The 17,835-nt window shown below is 40.4% G+C and overlaps 1 protein-coding gene across 3 annotated transcripts in view; it reads right to left on the bottom strand.

Annotated features, from left to right (window-relative positions):
• Window positions 1-3,023: 3,023 nt before the first annotated feature.
• Window positions 3,024-17,835, bottom strand: part of Snap23 (synaptosome associated protein 23) — a 29,194-nt gene continuing 14,382 nt past the window's right edge. For 2 of the 3 annotated variants that reach the window (XM_040746107.1, XM_040746106.1), the window contains 7 exons: window positions 17,151-17,192; window positions 16,761-16,809; window positions 16,026-16,143; window positions 12,009-12,041; window positions 9,205-9,360; window positions 6,969-7,113; window positions 3,024-4,315 (listed from right to left, as the gene is read on the bottom strand). In XM_040746107.1, the coding sequence (XP_040602041.1) occupies window positions 4,250-4,315; window positions 6,969-7,113; window positions 9,205-9,360; window positions 12,009-12,041; window positions 16,026-16,143; window positions 16,761-16,809; window positions 17,151-17,192 (609 nt within the window). In that variant the 3' untranslated portion in view covers window positions 3,024-4,249. The remainder of the gene's footprint in view (window positions 4,316-6,968; window positions 7,114-9,204; window positions 9,361-12,008; window positions 12,042-16,025; window positions 16,144-16,760; window positions 16,810-17,150; window positions 17,193-17,835) is intronic. The other variant, XM_040746108.1, reaches the window with a different exon arrangement.

The following is a 17,835-nucleotide window of genomic DNA, read 5'->3' as shown; positions in this document are numbered from 1 at the left end:
AGATTATACTGCTCCAGAGTGCTTTAGTGTGAGTCTGTAAAAAATGCCCTCTCTCACTACTTGGCTAAGCTTCTTCTCTAAATATAATCCGAATTAACTGCTCCCCCATCTGCTGATAGAATGCCTTCCACATCCTGTATTTATCTCTCTTCCTAGACTAAAGCTCTTGAGGTTAAAAACTACATAAAGTAAGGGGCTAGAGAGAGAGCTCAGAGATTAAAAGTAACTTGTTTATGCAAAGGACCCAAGTTTAGTTACTATCCCTACACGGTGATTCACAACCATCTGTAACTCCAGTTCCAGGGGATCCAGCACTCTTCTGGTCTCTGTGGGCACCAGACAAATGCTGCACATAAACACATTCAGGCCTAACATTCATACATAAAATCTTTAAAAACAAAACAAACCTACCCAATAAACCTTAAGTTTTAATTTGGTTTGGAGTCGGTATATGGATGGAGTAAGATCATGGGCTCTGTCCTCAGAGGATTTAAGGATCCAAAGTTTGTTACTTAATAGCTTTCTGGGCAATTTACTCTCATCTGTAAATGTAGAAGTGAGAACTACTTCTCACTTCTCAAGTATGTATTATAGTGAGAAGATACATAAAAGTGACACAGCAGGAACTCAATGAAACAAGCCATTTATCTTACTATAAAGCCTGAAAGTACAACTGAGTAAATTATACAGAAATAGAAGGCTGAGAGCTAGCACAACATTAAGAGGCAAAAAACACAAAGATTTCAGGATAAGTGACCTGAACATCAATATGAGAAGTACAAGTCAGAATAGAAACCTAATCAGGATAAGTAGGAATTTTAATGAGATCATCTAGGAAACCAGCATTCAAATAACTTTTAATTTTTTACTTCATTTATGTGTACATGTACACAGGCTTGCATATACCACAGCGCCACATTTGGAAGTCAGAGGACAACTTTTATGAGTTGGCTTTCTTTTTTCACCATGAAGGTCCTGGAGATCAGACTTGGGTTGTCAGTCTTGGCAACAAGTGTTTTTCCCTGCTGAGCCATATCATTGGCTCTTCTGTGGTTTTGAATATGCTTTTACATATCCCAGATTGTCCTAAAATTCACTGTATAGCTGAGGATGACCCTGAACTCCTAATCCTCCTACCTAGTACTGAGATTAGAGGAACATACCACCACACCTGGCTTACAAGCTGGTACAGTATTGAACCTAGGTATTTTTGAATACTAGGCATGAATTGAGGGATTTAATAACCCCAGCCCTAAAAAGCTAAATTTTAGGCAGAGCAGTGGTGGTGATGCCCTTAATTCCAGCACTCAGGAGGCAGCAGCAGGTGGATCTCTGTGAGTTTGAGGCCAGCCTGGTCTACAAAGGGAGTTCCAGGACAGGCTTCAAAGCTACACAGAGAAACCCTGTCTCAAAAAGCCCATGCTCCCCCCCCCCCGAAAAAAAATTTATTTTATTTTAAATGTTCATTATAGGATATCTAGAATGTAGATGTTTAGGTTAATGGGAGTCAGAATCCACATGTGATACGGAAAGATCAAGAGTTGAAGTGAGCACCTTTAATCCCAGCACTTGGGAGGCAGAGGCAGGTGGATCCCTGGGAGTTCAAGGCCAGCCTGGTCTACAGAGTGAGTTCCAGGACAGCCAGAACTGTTTCATAGAGAAACAAAGAAACAAAGAGTTGGAGTGTGAATAAAGGATAAATTAAAACTGAAGAAAGAATGAAATGGGTGTAAGCTATATAAGTTAAGACTCAAACTAAGATGAAATTTTAGGGTTACATGGTGAGACTCAGTTTAAAAAAATAAAGTTAGGCCTCACTGTGGTGGCACACGGCCTTTAATCCCAGCACTGGGGAGGAAGAGGCAAGCAGATCTGTGAGTCTGAGGTCAGCTTGGTCTACAGATCAAGTTCCAGGATTGCCAGGGCTACACAGAGCAACTCTGTCTCAAAAAAAAAAAAAAAATGTGTTCAAGGTCACAATACTAGAAAATTAACCAAAAAATGAACCCAAATGGCAAATGACTTGTTTGTGTTAACTACTTGCTGTCATTTCTCAAGAATACTGGAAAGGATAGCAGCAGGCAAAGAAAGGTACTTGCCACCTGTTTCTATGCCTTTTTCTCTGGAGAAAAGGACTATGTTGTCTTTCACCAAATTCATAGATCTTTGACCAAGAACTCCCTCCATTCTAGAGAAAATAGCTATCGTTTATTACATTTACATCTGAGTTTTTGTTTGTTTGTCTTGGGAGGTGGGTATTTTTTACTTAATGTAGCTTAAGCTGGCTCGCAATTCATTGTGTAGGCTGATTCTGTCTCAAGTTTCCCAATGTTGGGATTGCCAGTGTGGCCTCCATGCCCTGACTACTCTAAGAGATTTCTAGGCATTACCGTTCTGTGAATTAGTTTATGAAGTAGGAATAATGAATTCTCATTTACGGGTAAGGAAACCAAGGCACAGAAAAATAGGCACACACTCATACCAGCCAACAAGAGCAAAGGAGAAACTCACAACTTGGGCGCTTTGGTGCATGCTCTAACCAACTACACTGTTCCTTTAGTCAGATCAATATGTAACATTTTTAAATGCTTTTAAGAAAAGCACTTTTATGGGGCTGGAGAGAGATGACTCAGAGGTTAAGAGCACTGACTGTTTTTCCAGAGGTCCTGAGTTCAATTCCCAGCAACCACATGGTGGCTTACTACCATCTACAATTCAATCGGGTGCCCTCTTCTGGTGTGTAGGCAGAACACTGTATATCAAAACCTTCACCTGACAAACCATCCATTCTGATATGGAGCATTTCTTTTTTTTTGTTTTATTTAAATACTGTCTTCTTCACCCTTTGGATATTTCTGTGCTAGTCGTGTCGTCTTTAGTGAATGAAAAATACTCAGTATATTTAAGTTCAATGACTAAGACAAGTAATGACTAAAACAGACTTATGACAAACCACAGAAACTCCTGTAAACATTTGTAATAAAAATTGGAAAAGAGCTGATTGCAGTTTTCTATTAGAGTGCTTGATTATGGACATTTGCTTTATTCAATTTGTTAACAAAAGGTGATAAAATGATTGCCCCCACAAATAAGTCAGAAACATGTTACCTATTTGAAAGAACAATACCACCAGTTACAAAATTTAATTGTAAGAATCAGGCAATGGTTATTTACTTTGGTAGCTCTGAAGTATACAGATGCTAATTTTAAACAAAGGTGGCAAATGCTAACTCAGCTTTCCTAGAACTTCAGGATCTACATAAACATGATCTGTATGCATGCATGGCAGTGCAGTCATCAATAATTAATTCAAAAGCATAATTTCCCAAACAACTTTTAGTAACAAATTATAACTTTTTAAATGTCTAAAACTACAAAACTCAAAACAATCTATTTTTCTACCTGAGATTAAAACGAGTTTTCTTTTTCATATCTAAACGTAATTCTTAGTTTTTGAGGTAAATCTGAATTCACATGATACACTGTCGAACTTTCCCCAAAATTTTGAAGCCCTGCTTTAGTGAGGAAGTCTCATATTTCACATATATATGTACATCTTTAAAAGACTAATAACAACTTCACAAGGTTAATAGGCCTACAATGGGACCATGATATGACTCATAATATGAGGATAAAAGGCACTCATTTATACAGTGTTCCTGCATGTGCAATATGAAATGGTATCCCAGAACCTATGTACATACACAAATCACTACAAATCCAAAAGTGAGGCTCACTTTAAGAAAACCCACAGTATTTTCCTTTAGAGTAGAAGCTGCAAAATAGTGATGTAAATCAAAATGCATGAGTAAAAGCTCCCACCTCAGGCATTAGCCTGTTGTTTTGTTTTTGATCTATAGTTTCTTTAATGAGTTAACAACTTCACTTCTTGTTCCTTCCTCTACTCTTTACAACAAAACCAAAACCAAACCAACCAACCAACAACAAAAGCTACTTAAACAGATGCCTTCTTCATGGCTCTTTGGCAATGCTTCCAAATCTTGAATGCAAAAGAAGCTAAGAGAAGAGGATGACAGACTATGTGTGATGTACGGAAGGCAGCCTAAGAGTGTGAACTGAGAGAGGCTGTGAAGTGTGAACAGGAGCCTACCCCCAAAGGAGAGAAAATAAGAAGCAGGGAGGCATTCCTCCTCTGGCCCTTCTTTCACAAACTTTCAAACTCTCAACAGGTAATGACTTGGAAGAAGCTAGAGAACTGAGTAACTGGTAAAGAAGCACAGCAGTGGCTTTAGCTATCAATAAGTTTCTTTGCTCTTGTATTGGCAATGTCAATCCGATCCTTGTTGGTGTCAGCCTGGAAGAAAAAAGAAAAAGAAAAATCTTATTTGTGCACAAAAACATGACACTTTAACACAAATTGAATTGAGTGGAAGAGGGTGTAGCTCAGTTGGCAGAGTGTCTGCCTAGCACGCATAGGGCCCTGGGTTCAATTCCACAGCACTGCATAAAACTGGGCATTTATGCCACATACTTGTAATACCAGCATTTGGAGAGTAAAGGCAAGAGGACCAGAAATTCAAGGTCTTCCTTAACTACATGGTAAGTCTGAGGCTAGCGTACACTACATGAAGTGCTGTCTCAAGTTTAAGCCAGGCAATAATGATGCACGCCTTTAATGCCAGCACTTGGGAAGCAGAGGCAGGCGGACATCTTCGAGTTCAAGGCCACCCTGGCCTACAATTCTATGAACCTACATTCAAACACAAACACACACACACACACACACACACACACACACACACAGACAGAGTTTTATATACTTGGGACAAAGATATGGCCATATGTCTATACTCTTTGCACTCAAGAGACTATGAGAATAGCAGTAAGTTTAACAACAACCTGGGTTACGATCAAACTGTCTCAAAATAACAACAAAAGAGGGTGAGGACATAGTTCAGTAGGAGAGTACTTGTCTACCATACATGAGGCCCTATGTTCAATCCCCAGTACAACAAAAAAGCAAAAAAATTTTAGTTAATTTAATGTGTATGGGTATTTCACCTGCATATATGTCACCGTGTGCCTGTAGAAGGCACAAAGAAGGCTTTGGGTCCCCTGGAACTGAAGAGGTACACCATGTGGGTACTGGGAATCCATCCCAGGTCCTCTAGAAGAGTAACAAGTGCGGCCCAAGTCACCGCCTCCATCGTGCCTGGGAACCCAAATGTAAGTCCTCAAGCTTACAAGCATGCACCCCAACTGAGCCACCTCTAGTTATTTTTGAGACTGGATATTATTACTTGGGCTGTCTTGAGCTAGGACTTTCCCATCCCTCTAGGGAGGCTAAAATTACAGGCATACAACACCATGTCCAGCTCATTTTTGAGGCAATAAAGTATGGCAAGAATGTGCTCTGAACAGGAGTCTCGTTTGGAGCAAAAGACTGAAATAACCTTGCCAAAGATTTTTGGAACAGATGTAGTGCCACCCACAGAAGCATCTAAATTAAAATGAAGTGTAATCTATATCCTAAACCCAGAGTACAGCATCTTAGAAACCACCATTAATGGTGTATCCTGTAAGTGGTACCAGTGCAACTGCTGGAAGAGGCCAGAGGGTATCAACTCCTTAAAGTTGGAGCTGTGGACAGTTGTGAGCCACCCGATATAGTTGCTGGGAATAAACCCAGGGCCTCTGTCAGAGCAGTAAGTGCAGCGTGGTGGAACATGCCTAGGCAGATCTCTGTGAGTTTAAGATCAGCCTGGTCTACAGAGCTAGTTCCAGGACAACAAAGGTTACACAAAGAAGCCCTATCTCAGAAAACAAAAATGAAACAATAAGTTATGGGTAACTGGAGAGATGGCTCAGTGATTAAAAGCACTTGCCTCCCGAGTGCTGGGATTAAAGGCATGTGCCACCATCACCTAGCTAGACTCTTTTTTTTTTTTTTTTTTTTTACTCTGGAGACATAGACATTTATTTTTAATATATACTCCACAAGAACAAGTCTACAGGACTGATTTTTGCTACTGACTCCTGAAATGAAGCTTCAGCTTTACTAGGCTATCAATGAAAAAAAAAGAAAAAAGAAAAAGCTAACACGCATTCAGGGATGAAACAAAAAAAGCACACAAAAAAGTCAGAGTAGGACCTATTCAGTACATTGCTTTGTTGTTGTTTTTCTGAGACAGGGTTGCTCTGTGTGGCACTGGCTGTCCTGAGATTCTGTATGTTGACCAGGGTGGCCTTGAACTCAGAGATCTGTCTGCCTCTGACTCCCCAGTTCTGGGATTATTACGCCCAGCTTACTCAGTGTCTGTCTGTCTGTCTGTCTGTCTGTCTGTCTGTCTGTCTGTCTGTCCGTCCGTCCGTCCCTCCCTCCCTCCCTCCCTCCCTCCCTCCCTCCCTCCCTCCCTCTCTCTCTCTCTCTCTCTCTGCTTGCTTCTTTGTTCTTTTTTTTTCCCAAGGCAAGATTTCTCTGTGTAACAACCCTGGCTGTGCTTTGTAAAGCAGGCTGGCCTCCACCTGCCTCTGCCTCCCAAGTGCTGGGATTAAAAATGTGTACTACCACCACCTGACTACTCAGTACATGCTTAAATTTCTTTTAAAATTACATTTATTTATTCATTTGTCTATTTCTTTATTATATCTATAAACTGTCCTTCCTGTGGGTCCGGGGGAACAAAACCAGGCTGTTAGACCTGGTGGCAGGCAGGCACCTTGACTTGCTGAGCCACCTCAGCAGCTCTACACAACAAATTCTTAGACATGGAGAGTTCGAAGTTACACTTCATTCTAAGCCCTTGTCTTCACAACAAACCATCTGCCATGAGCAAAATAGGAAGACTGACCTTTTGTTTTTAAAATGTTGGAGTTGTTACCCCATCAACACTGTTCTGAGTAGATAGCATTTATCCCCCTTTCTCCCAAAGTACCCAGCACAGATGCACTGGATTGGCTACCTCATTTCTTGTGGTCTTACATTCTTCTTCTTCCTTTTTTTTTACCTTTTCTGTGATCCTCTGTATTTGCTGGTTCTGAGCATCGATCTCATTGCCCATGTCCAGAGCCATGTTCTTTAGATTGCCTAGGATACTGCCCACTTGAGTCAGGTTCTCCTCCATCTCATCTTCTCTGGCATCGTTTGTTATACTATCACAGACAGAGAGTTAAATCAGAAATTTTTGTTGAGTTACGATGGACTAAATCTGGAATTACTTATTATTTATAAAAATAAGTAATGAAAATGATGCTCGACCCGTGATGAAAGGTTGGCTACTACTTTGGAGAACAGTCTACAGTGAAAGAAAGGAACAAAGGAAGGGGGAGAAGAGAAAAGGAAGACAGGAAAGCAAGACAGCTCAGCAGGTAAAAGTTCCTGCTGCACAAACCTCACGACTTGGTCTCAATTCCTGGAACCCATGTAAAGGTAGAATGAGAACCAAATTCACAATGTTGTCCTCCACAGACATGCTATGGTATACATGTGCATTCATGTTCACACATACATGTATAAAAGGGTTTTTTTTGTTGTTGCTGCTGGTTTTTTGGTTTTTTTGAAGCCAAGCATGGTGGTTCATACCTGTAATCCTAGTGCTCAGAAAGCTAAGGCAGGAAGATCAACACAAATTGGAGGCCAGCTTGGGCTACTACACATACCTTGTCTCAAAAGAAATAAACAGCAAAGGCTGATCAGGAAAATATCAGAGCTGAATAGAAGATGATCAACACACAACTCTGGGACAGTGATTCAGAGTGTTTTCCAGCATCACTGAGATACCTTTTTATGGTAATTAATTTTCACACTCTATTCCAAATCTGTCCAATCAGGAACTGTGAGTAAATCTGAGCAATTTTTTTTTTTTTTTTTTAATTTTCTTCCGCTGGGTGTTGATGGCACACACCATTAATCCCAGCACTCAGGAGGCAGAGGCAGGAGGATCTCTGTAAGTTCGAGGCCAGCCTGGACTACAGAGTGAGTGCCAGGACAGCCTCTAAAACAATACAGAGAAACCCTTTCTTGGGGGAAAAAATTTCTTCCTCAGTCAGAATCTCACTATATAGACGAGGATGACCTAGAAATCTCTGTTTCCCAGTCTGTTCCTGAATTTGGCAATCATCCTGCCTCAGCCTTCCAAGTGCTAGGATTACCAGGAAAGCAGATTGTTCCCTGCCCCAGATAGTCTTCATGCTACCTTGACTAGCCTTATAGCTCCTGGGATAAGGAAATCCTCCTTCCTCAGACTCCAAGACCAGCTGAATCAGTACATTTTGTTTTGTTTTTAACTTTTACATTTACTTACTTAGCAGTGTGTTTGTGCACATGCATGTGTACATGTCACAGCACATGTATGATATCAAGGATAAGCTATAGGAGTCAGTTTTCTCTTTTTACTATATGGGAACTAGAAATTGAACTCAGGACAGCAGGTTTGGCAGCAAGCTCCTTTACTGCTGAGCCATCTTATCAGCCCTCAATCTGGGTTTAATAAACCTTCAAATCAATCTATGCACAACTAAATCTAAACAACTACTACTTTAAAGTAGATTGGAAAACTACGGTGGAGTAGAAAAATCTAACAAAGGGTATCTAGGGTAATCAGAATGAAAGGGTTTTTGTTTTTGTTTTTTGTTTTTGTTTTGTCTGTAAGTACTTAGATCTTAAAGAAATCATCGTAGAAAACAGTGATTGTTTTTGCTACCTATATAGAGTTGCTTTACTGAAGGAGCTTTATAGTTTTTACGACTTTAGGGGCTTTCATATGAAGAATTTGTTTTACCCCCCCCCAAAAATAACTTTGGTATAACAACAAATATACTTCTGCACGGCAGTTTGAGGTTCAGTCATTGAGGCTAGACCTCCCTGCTGCCTCAGAGCCTAATTACATTCCAGAGGGACCCTATTTCTTCCATCATGTCATATAATTCAGAACACCGGCACTACGGCATTCCTAAGAGGAGGTAGAAGGTAGGGCTTGGGGTTTGACAGCAGCTCCATGGGGGTATATCTTGCTCCGCCTTTTCTTGTACCCCCGCCCCACTGCTTGTTGTCTGCCAACAAGTAAAACACCTTCATCCTATGTCTGCTGCCATGATTTTCTTTCCAAGCAACCATGAAACCTTTGGAATGAAAGAAAAGAGTAGGGAAGGGAGGGAGATTGTCAGATTATGTGTAGCTACAGCCAGTGTTTAAAATGAGACATTCATTAGGAGGTGTAGAAATAGGAGGAAGAGCTAGCATACCGTTTGATGTATCCACCGCTGGCTGCTCCTGTGGTCTGTTGAGGCTGACCATTTGTTATCCGGCCTGGTTGCTTAGATACTACATTGCTAGGTGAGTTGTCTCCACTATCTCCCCATGTTGCCTTATAGTTCTTTCCTGACTCAAAGTTCTTCGCCCTGTATAAATGTTAGGGATATAGGCAAACCAAAAAGCAGGAAAGGGGAGTTAAAATTATCATGCTTAATACCATGAATAAGACTCTACAATTCCTGGCTAGAACTAGGCTATCACTAACATTTAATCATTTTATTTGGTTTTTTGGAGACAGGGTCAAACTATGCAGCTTTGGTTGTTCTGGCACTGGCTATGTAGACCAGGTTGGCCTTGACTCATATCTGCCTGTCTCTCAAGTGCTGAAATGAAAGCCATTTAATCTTTTTATTTTTCAAGACAGCATTTCTTTCTTTCTTTTTTTTTTTTTTGAGACAGGGTTTCTCTATAGCTTTGGAGCTTGGAGCTTGACCTGGAACTCACTCTGTAGACCAGGCTGGTCTCGTGCTCACAGAGATCCCCATCTCTGCCTCCTGAGTGCTGGGATTAAAAGCGTGCACTAAAAAAGCCCAATCATTTAATCATTTTTAAATGGTCCAAATACTACCAAATCTTTGCTAAGACAAGCAAAGTTTGCAAGTGGCAAACTGAAAATTGGTATTTAAGCCTTTAAGCCTATAGCCTTTTTCAGAAAAGAAAAGTTAATGGATACTGGTGGGGAGGGGATCCTTAGGAAAGGTGTTCTAGAATACATAAAGATTCACTGGAGGAATCACAGAGATTGATGTGTAGGTTGAAATAATCCCAAGAAGATAACAGTTGGACCCATCTTTTTCCCCTTTTGTTTGAAATAGGGTAGTTCTGGATGAGGCTTCATTGTTTTGGTTTGTATTTTGCTTTTGTTTTTGAAGACAGAGCTTCTCTGTGTAGCCCTAACTGTCCTAAAATTTGTTTTGTATATCAGGATAGCCTCAAACTCAAGAGATTAGCCTGGCTCTGCTTCTAGAGTGCTGGGATTAAAAGCATGCACCATCAAATCCACGTTTGTGGGTTTTTTGTTTGTTTGAGACCTGGTTTCATGTAGCCCAAGCTAGCCTCAAATTCATTATGTACCCAAAAATGGTCTTGAATTCCTCCTGCCTCTGCTTCCCTAGTGCTGTACTTAAAGTGTGCATCCTGGTTATTCGGTACTGGGGATCCAACCCAGGGCTTTTCAAAAGTTAGTCAAGCACACTACCAACTGAACAAAAAGTCCCCAAATCCCTATCTGTTTTGATGGCAGAAATTTGCAGTACATTTATTTTTAAATTTCTTTTAAGAATACACAAAATGTTGCCGGTGTTGGTGGCGCACACCTTTAATCCCAGCAGAGGCAGGTGGATCTCTGTGAGTTCGAGGCCAGCCTGGTCTACAGAGCAAGTTTCAGGACAGTCTCTTAAAAACAGAGAAACCCTGTCTCGAAAAACCAAAAAAAAAAAAAAATACACAAGATGTCAAGAAGGAAAAACATGGATTATTTCCAAATTAGACTAGCAACTGATAAATAATACTTGGTCATACTGGTGCCTATTACAAAACGGGGCACTGTCATTTCAGAATTTGCTTTTCCTCCATTAAAAACAAAAAACAATTCTAGGTTTTTTCAAACTAAAAGTTTGCTGGGCACGGTGGGGGATTAGTTAGTTCTATTAATCAATTTGAACATTTAAATTCTCTCTCTCTTTCTTTCTTGTTCTTTTGTTTTGTTTTAAAATAGCTCTGACTGTCCTAGACCTGACTCTGTATACCAGGCTGTCCTTGAACTCAGAGATCCACCTGCTTCTGCTTCCTCAGTGCTGGGATTGGTGTGGGTCACCATGTCTGACACTTTTTTTTTTTTTTTTTTTTTTTTTTTTTGGTTTTTATGAGACAGGGTTTCTCTGTATTGTTTTGGAGGCTGTCGGTCCAGCCTGGCCTCGAACTCACAGAGATTCGCCTGCCTCTGCCTCCCCAGTGCTGGGATTAAAGGCGTGCGCCACCACCGCCCGGCCATGTCTGACACTTTTAAAACAGACAATTCACTTTATCCTAAATTAATGATGACTAGAATGACAATTAATTCCTTAATTTGATAGTGGCCTAAATCATGAGAAATAAAAATGCAGAGAAGCAATACTTTCCAGAAGCAATCTCCAGGTACCAGAGCATCTAGTGGAGAGGGTGATGATTAAATTTCTATGAACAGAGGGATGCAATCAGCCTGAGTTCCCCATCTTTAAAAGACTACACTGTAGCCTCAGATTGCAAAGGTCAACCATTTAAAGCTTGTGAAATTTCAGGAGTGCTTTTAGTTTGCTAATATTAATGTTACTTAGCAAAATCTTAAGTTTTGGTAATTAGTCTAAGGGAGTTAAAACAAACAAGGATCCTTTTGTTAGGTCCATCTTTTGCCTGATGGCACCCATCAAGAACAAATTCACTTCACACTACATGCCATGGCACAACTTTTAAGACAGTTTCCATCACACTCACAGCAGAACCCATGCACATGCACAGAAAAGCCATTTGAAGCATCACCTTTGAACAGCAGGTTAGCAGCTCAGTCTGCACCTCAAGACCGCATCTTAAAGATCCCTTTGATCAGTTACTGAGCCCGGCTTTTGGTGTTAGATCTTCATTTTTAGTAAGCAAGAAAGGAAGAGATTAAGTGAGAGAATGAGAAGCAGTGAATGTCAATCAAACAGAGCAGGAGCAGATTTAGAGCTCTGAACACATGATGCATTCAAATGCCTGCCTGGTTCCAAAGAAACAACCACCATCTGAGAAACTAGATAAAAAGAAACAAGAAAACAATTTAAGGCATTGCATACTTAATTTTTCCTGAGTGTGTCCAGAGGATAATATTCCTCAGTAAAATTCTAAAGCTGCTTTTTCTTATTATTATTATAATAGCTGGCAGTACTTAAGTTCCCTCTATCATCATCATCATCATAATCATCATCATCATTATTATTATTGCTGGCAGTACTGAAGTTCCCTCAATCTTCCTTAGTGGTGGAGTGCCTGCCTGACACATGCCAGGCTGAGAGTGATCAAAAAAAAGTATACTAAGACAATAGCCTCAGTTGCAGTTACTAATCCCACCGTTATGAAACAAAGTAAACAAACAACAACAAATTACTCTTATCTTCCAGAGTATTATGGATTTCTGAATGGTAGACAAACAATTGTGAATGAGGGAAAAAGAGAGATGAAAAGAAAGGAGAGTGGGGGAGGAAGGAAGGGAAGAATATATGAATCCAAGTTGTTACCAACTGGCCTAGTAGTATGGCTAGAATGAATCTGTGACTCAGAACAAGAAGGCCTAAGATGCTGTGTGTGTCTGAGGGTCTCATGTTATGGCTGGTTATATGCTGAGCCTGAAACAGATTGGCAGCTAAGGTCAGAAAGATCTAGACAGTGGAGGTAATGGAGATGGCCCAGGACAAATGACACAATGGCAGCCAAAGGTGTCAGTGGTGTAAAGACATAGGAAGAAGAAAAGCTCCCCTATACATCTTTCAACTGGACTCTGCCCTCTCTTCACGGAACAGCTGCCCTTTCCATCTGTTAGAGGTGCTTCCTCTCCACTGAGACAGAGTTCTACCAGTGTTGATGGTGAAAGCCTACTTCAGGGCTATATAGAGTCTACCTTCTCTCCCCATGTCCAAGAAAAGCTTACCTACATATGACAGGGACACACGGAGAAAAAAAAGAATCAATACACCCATTGCTCTACCACCATGTTCTCTCATCTTTGACCCTTTTAGAATTCATTGCTATTTCATTTATTAACCTACAACTTAAGAGTCAATCTTGTTCTAGACTCTAGCGGAGTCTTTTTATTTGTTCAAGGAAATTTATTTACTTTCTCTTCCCACACTCTTCCAAGACAGTACATGGAACATGGGAGACAGGGTTTGTAAAACATGACTAGAGTTTCAATCACACTAACAGTCTACAATTATTTGTTTAAATCAATCTGATAAACTTGGTTGACACATCATAGTTTTTGTTGCTACTGTTGTTGTTTTGGAGACATGGTCTCATGGGGCTCAGGTTGACCTTGAACAATATGTAGCCTAGGAAGATGATGACCCTGAATGCTAGAATTACAGGCATACACTACCACTCCCAGTTTTATGCAGGGATGGGACTCAAACACAGGATTTTCATTCATGCTAGGCAAACACTCACTATACCAACTGAGCTACATCCCCAGCCTCAGTCACAGCTATTAAACTATAAACTTTTAGAGAGTCAACCAAGGTCTAAACAAGTCAATGGGCTTATATTAAAGCTAGGAAGAACAGTGTCAAATCCTAAAGGCTCATGAAAAAAACAAAACCAGAAGCTGACCAACAAGCAACTTGACTTTTTTATGTAGTCAAAACTGCACACAAGGGACTGGAAAGATGGCTCAGGGGTTAAGGGCACTGGTTGCTCTTCCAGCGATCTGGATTCAACTCCCAGAACCCACATGGCAGCTCATTATTTTCTCTGACTCCAATTCCAGGGATCTGATGATGCCTTTTTCTGGCCTCTATAGGTACCAGATACACTTGGTGCACAGAAAACATGCAGGCAAAACACTCATAAACATAAAATTTTTCTTTAATTGAACAGAAAAATATTCTAACATAAAAACACTTGTCTGAGAGCTGGGGAAATGTTCAGCAGTTTTACAGTATACTGTATAAGATTGTGCTGTGTAGGGGGCTGGAGAGATGGCTCTGAGGCTAAGAGCACTGACTGCTCTTCCGGGGGTCCTGAGTTCAATTCCCAGCAACCACATGGTGGCTCACAACCATCTACAATTCAATCTGGTGTCCTCTTCTGGCATGTAGGCAGAGCACTGTATATGTAATAAATAAATAAATCTTAAAAAAAATAAAATAAAAACAAAAGAAACAAACTCAACACATCTCACATAGTTAAACAATTATTAAAAAAAAAAAAAAAGATTGTGCTATGTAAGATGAGGACCTGAGTGTAAATCCCCATAACTCACAATAGAAACAAACAAAGCAAAAAACAAAAGCATACTTACCTGAATATATGTAAGTGTAGAGGACTTAATTGATTGGAGGGTAAACACTGGGATTATACTTACTTGGAACAACTAGCTAGAAGCACTGTTTATAAAGCTCTATAACTTAACCCCAGACAGTCATTTCAGCGAAGAGTTCAAAGATGAGCTCCTAAAGATTAATGTTTAATTGACTCAGTCCAAACCTCACCTTATCTGAATGTCTAGTATTAATCAAAAGTCATGGAGTTTGCCTCATCCAAGAGTAAGAAGAGAATAGAAATTTTCACAATGGACTAAAACAAAATGAGTGACCTTGAATCTTAGCACTCAGGAGGCAGAGACAGGCAGATCTCTGACTTCAAAGCCAGCTTAGTCTATATAGAGAGTTCCAGGCCAGGACTACACAGTGAGATCCTGTCTCAAGAAAACAAAACGAATGAAGTCCTTTGTGTCAAACACAATCTCATACAGTTTACTATAAAACATTTTCCGTTTACTAGAGATGCCCTGTGACGTTTTAAATGCCAGCTTGCCACAACTTAGAATCAACTGAGAACCTCAACTGAGGAACTATGTAGCTCTGGTTTGGCTGTGACCATTTCCTAGGCGGAAGGCCCAAACAGAGTAAGATGATGGGAGAAGAGTAGGTGAGAGCAAGCACACACACAGCACCCTCTGCTCTCTGCTCTCGCATGTGATGTGACCAGCTGCTTCAAGTCCCTGCTTGGCTTCCTTTCGGCGACAGAGTATAACCTGGAATTGTAACCCAAATAAAACGCCTTTTTCCCCTAAGTCAGGGTGTTCTATCACACAAATGAAAAGTAGGACACACTATCCATCATTAGTCTTCCTTGATTCTCTCCATGCAGCCAACAGATTTAAAGTGAACTCGTCCCTATTGATTTATAATTTCATCCTCTAGTGTTACTGAGAAAGTCTAACTTCAAAGACCCAGAAAATGAATTGTTTTTAACTAGCTTCCTGGTACACAGTCATGATGCCAATCCAGTTTATTAATTCCTTAACTATGGCATCCAAGTTCCTCTATAGCTACTCACACTCATTGGCTATTTCTCACCTGAATCATGCAGATCAGTTAAATTCCCTTTCCTTCAGTGTTTTAGTTTTTTGTTTGTTTTCTGGTGCTAGACCTCCCACCTAGCTTCATCTCCAGACCTTTTCCTCCACATCCATCCAAATCCTTTTAGTGACAAAGCTCAACTCAAGTCCTACCTCTTCTATAGGTTATCATCTAGCCCATGTGTGCCCGAGCCTTAGTAGACATCACACCATCTAAAACTAGCTCTAACACACTGTCTTTTGAACTCCATTCTTTACTCCTGAACATCTAGACACAAATGCCACATGTTCTGCATCATCAGGATGTACATTTCCTGGTCTTTTAGTACCCAGATTGAAATTGAGGTTTGCTACAAGACTTGGTCAATTTAACCCAGTTATTCAGTTATACTTCTGACTTTTTTGTTTGTTTGTTTGTTTGTTTTTGTTTTTTGAGACAGGGTTTCTCTGTGGCTTTGGAGGCTGTCCTGGAACTCGCTCTGTAGACCAGGCTGGCCTCGAACTCACAGAGATCCGCCTGCCTCTGCCTCCCGAGTGCTGGGATTAAAGGCGTGCACCACGAACGCCCGGCTACTTCTGACTTTATTTCTGGGTAAGGAGTAGGCATGGATATTCTCAAGTACTGATTTATTTTTAAAAGGTCTTGATTTATCAACTTACCTATTACAAGGGCAGACACAAAGGCCACAGCACTTGTTGAGCTCTGTTAAAGTCTTCTCTGCCTCTCTCATGTCTTTATTTATTTGGTCCATGCCTTCTTCTATGCGATTTAGTTGTTCTAAGAATAAGTTTTGGTGTGTTACATTCACAGATGTCCAGTGAAAATGCTATTGTTACCCAACAGTAAATTGTAATCTCCATTCTACCAAGCACCTGCCAGTGATTATCAGTACCAGGAAAACAATGCTGATCTTAAGGCTCCTGGAGCTTCACTGTAGGAAGAGTTGTTGCCCAGCAGCATGTGAGGGTTGCTCAGAAACCACTCTTGTAACCAGCCCAGTTCCCAGCATTTCTAGCATTTAGTCACTACCCTAGTGAAAGCTAGATGGGATTAATTAAGGCCAACAATTGGATGTTTCTTAACTCACCACAATTTAGATCTCTTTTACAAGTTGCTATCTGAGAATGATCTAAGAACATCATATTTAATGTGTATGTGACAAATGTACACAATAAGTCATGCTTGCCTAGCATAGACTCATATACAGTTGAGCACTGTTTCCTCTCATCCCAATCCAGCGATGACCGTGATGCCATAATTTAAATAAGAAAAGGAAGAAGCATATTACCTTTATCTTATTAAGAGAAGGCTGAATTTTGTAAATGGCTATTTTCATAGGGATTTTTGACATTGTAAATCAAACTTAAGAGCTTCCTTCAATGACTTCAACTCACCCCCTTGTTCATCCAGCATAGTGATGGTCTTGATTCCCGCATCCTGAGTCTAAAAGGGGGAGGAGGAAGATGAAAGTATAAGAAAACAATCCAAAACAACAGCAAAACTTGCAAATACTGACAAATGGCAAGAATCATATGACAAACCCAAGTTCTCAGGAACGAGCTATCTCACATCAACACACATACTAACCCTGAAGAAACTAAGCCACAAACCTACGGCTCATCTTCCCTATTCATATTCTAATACTTTCAAAGAAAAACAGATATGAGCTATCAGTGCATCACTGGACAGTGGTCAGCAACTGCTGGGTTCACATAACACCAATTACAGCTAGTGCTAATATCCCATCCATAAATTTCTATATGTGAACATTGAATATTTCTTACCTCAATGGCTAAACCCAGGATTCTCCTCGTACTTTCCAAAGACTAGAAAGAAATACAGAGTTACAGAATTCCAAAAATATAGGAAGCAAATTGACCACAGGCTATATTTATGATTCTACTTTATTGTTGAAACTTGCCAACAACTCCCCTTCCTTACAAGAAAGCAAAAACGGAGATCACTCCACTTTGATTTTCTTCTTATTAGGCATTCCTTAAGAGGCTTCAGATGGTTAGGTAGATGGAATTTCACACAGGTAGGCAGAAATATGTCTATTACACACATTTTAAGGAACCATTATAAGTTCAGAATTCCTTCCAGAATAGCAAGTAACTGTTTTGTGTGTGTGTGTGTGTGTGTGTGTGTGTGTGTGTGTGTGTGTGTGTGTGTGTTTTCGTTTTTCGAGGCAGGGTTTCTCTGTATTGTTTTGGAGGCTTTCCTGGAACTCGCTTTGTAGACCAGGATGGCCTCGAACTCACAGAGATCCACCTGCCTCTGCCTCCCGAGTGCTGGGATTAAAGGCGTGCGCCACCAACGCCCGGCGCAAGTAACTGTTAAATACTAACCATCTTAAAGGGATCAAGAAGCCAATATGATCTCTAAAAAAATTCTCACTTTTCTACTGTGAAAATGGAAATAAGGGCCTGCAAAATGTCTCAGGAGTTAAAAGTACTTCCTACCAAATAT

This window comes from Mesocricetus auratus, unplaced genomic scaffold (genome assembly GCF_017639785.1).
Source record: "Mesocricetus auratus isolate SY011 unplaced genomic scaffold, BCM_Maur_2.0 Super-Scaffold_100004, whole genome shotgun sequence".
Classification (NCBI taxonomy): domain Eukaryota; kingdom Metazoa; phylum Chordata; class Mammalia; order Rodentia; family Cricetidae; genus Mesocricetus; species Mesocricetus auratus.
Note: the sequence above shows the minus strand (reverse complement) of the source record. Positions and strands in the feature narration are given on the sequence as shown.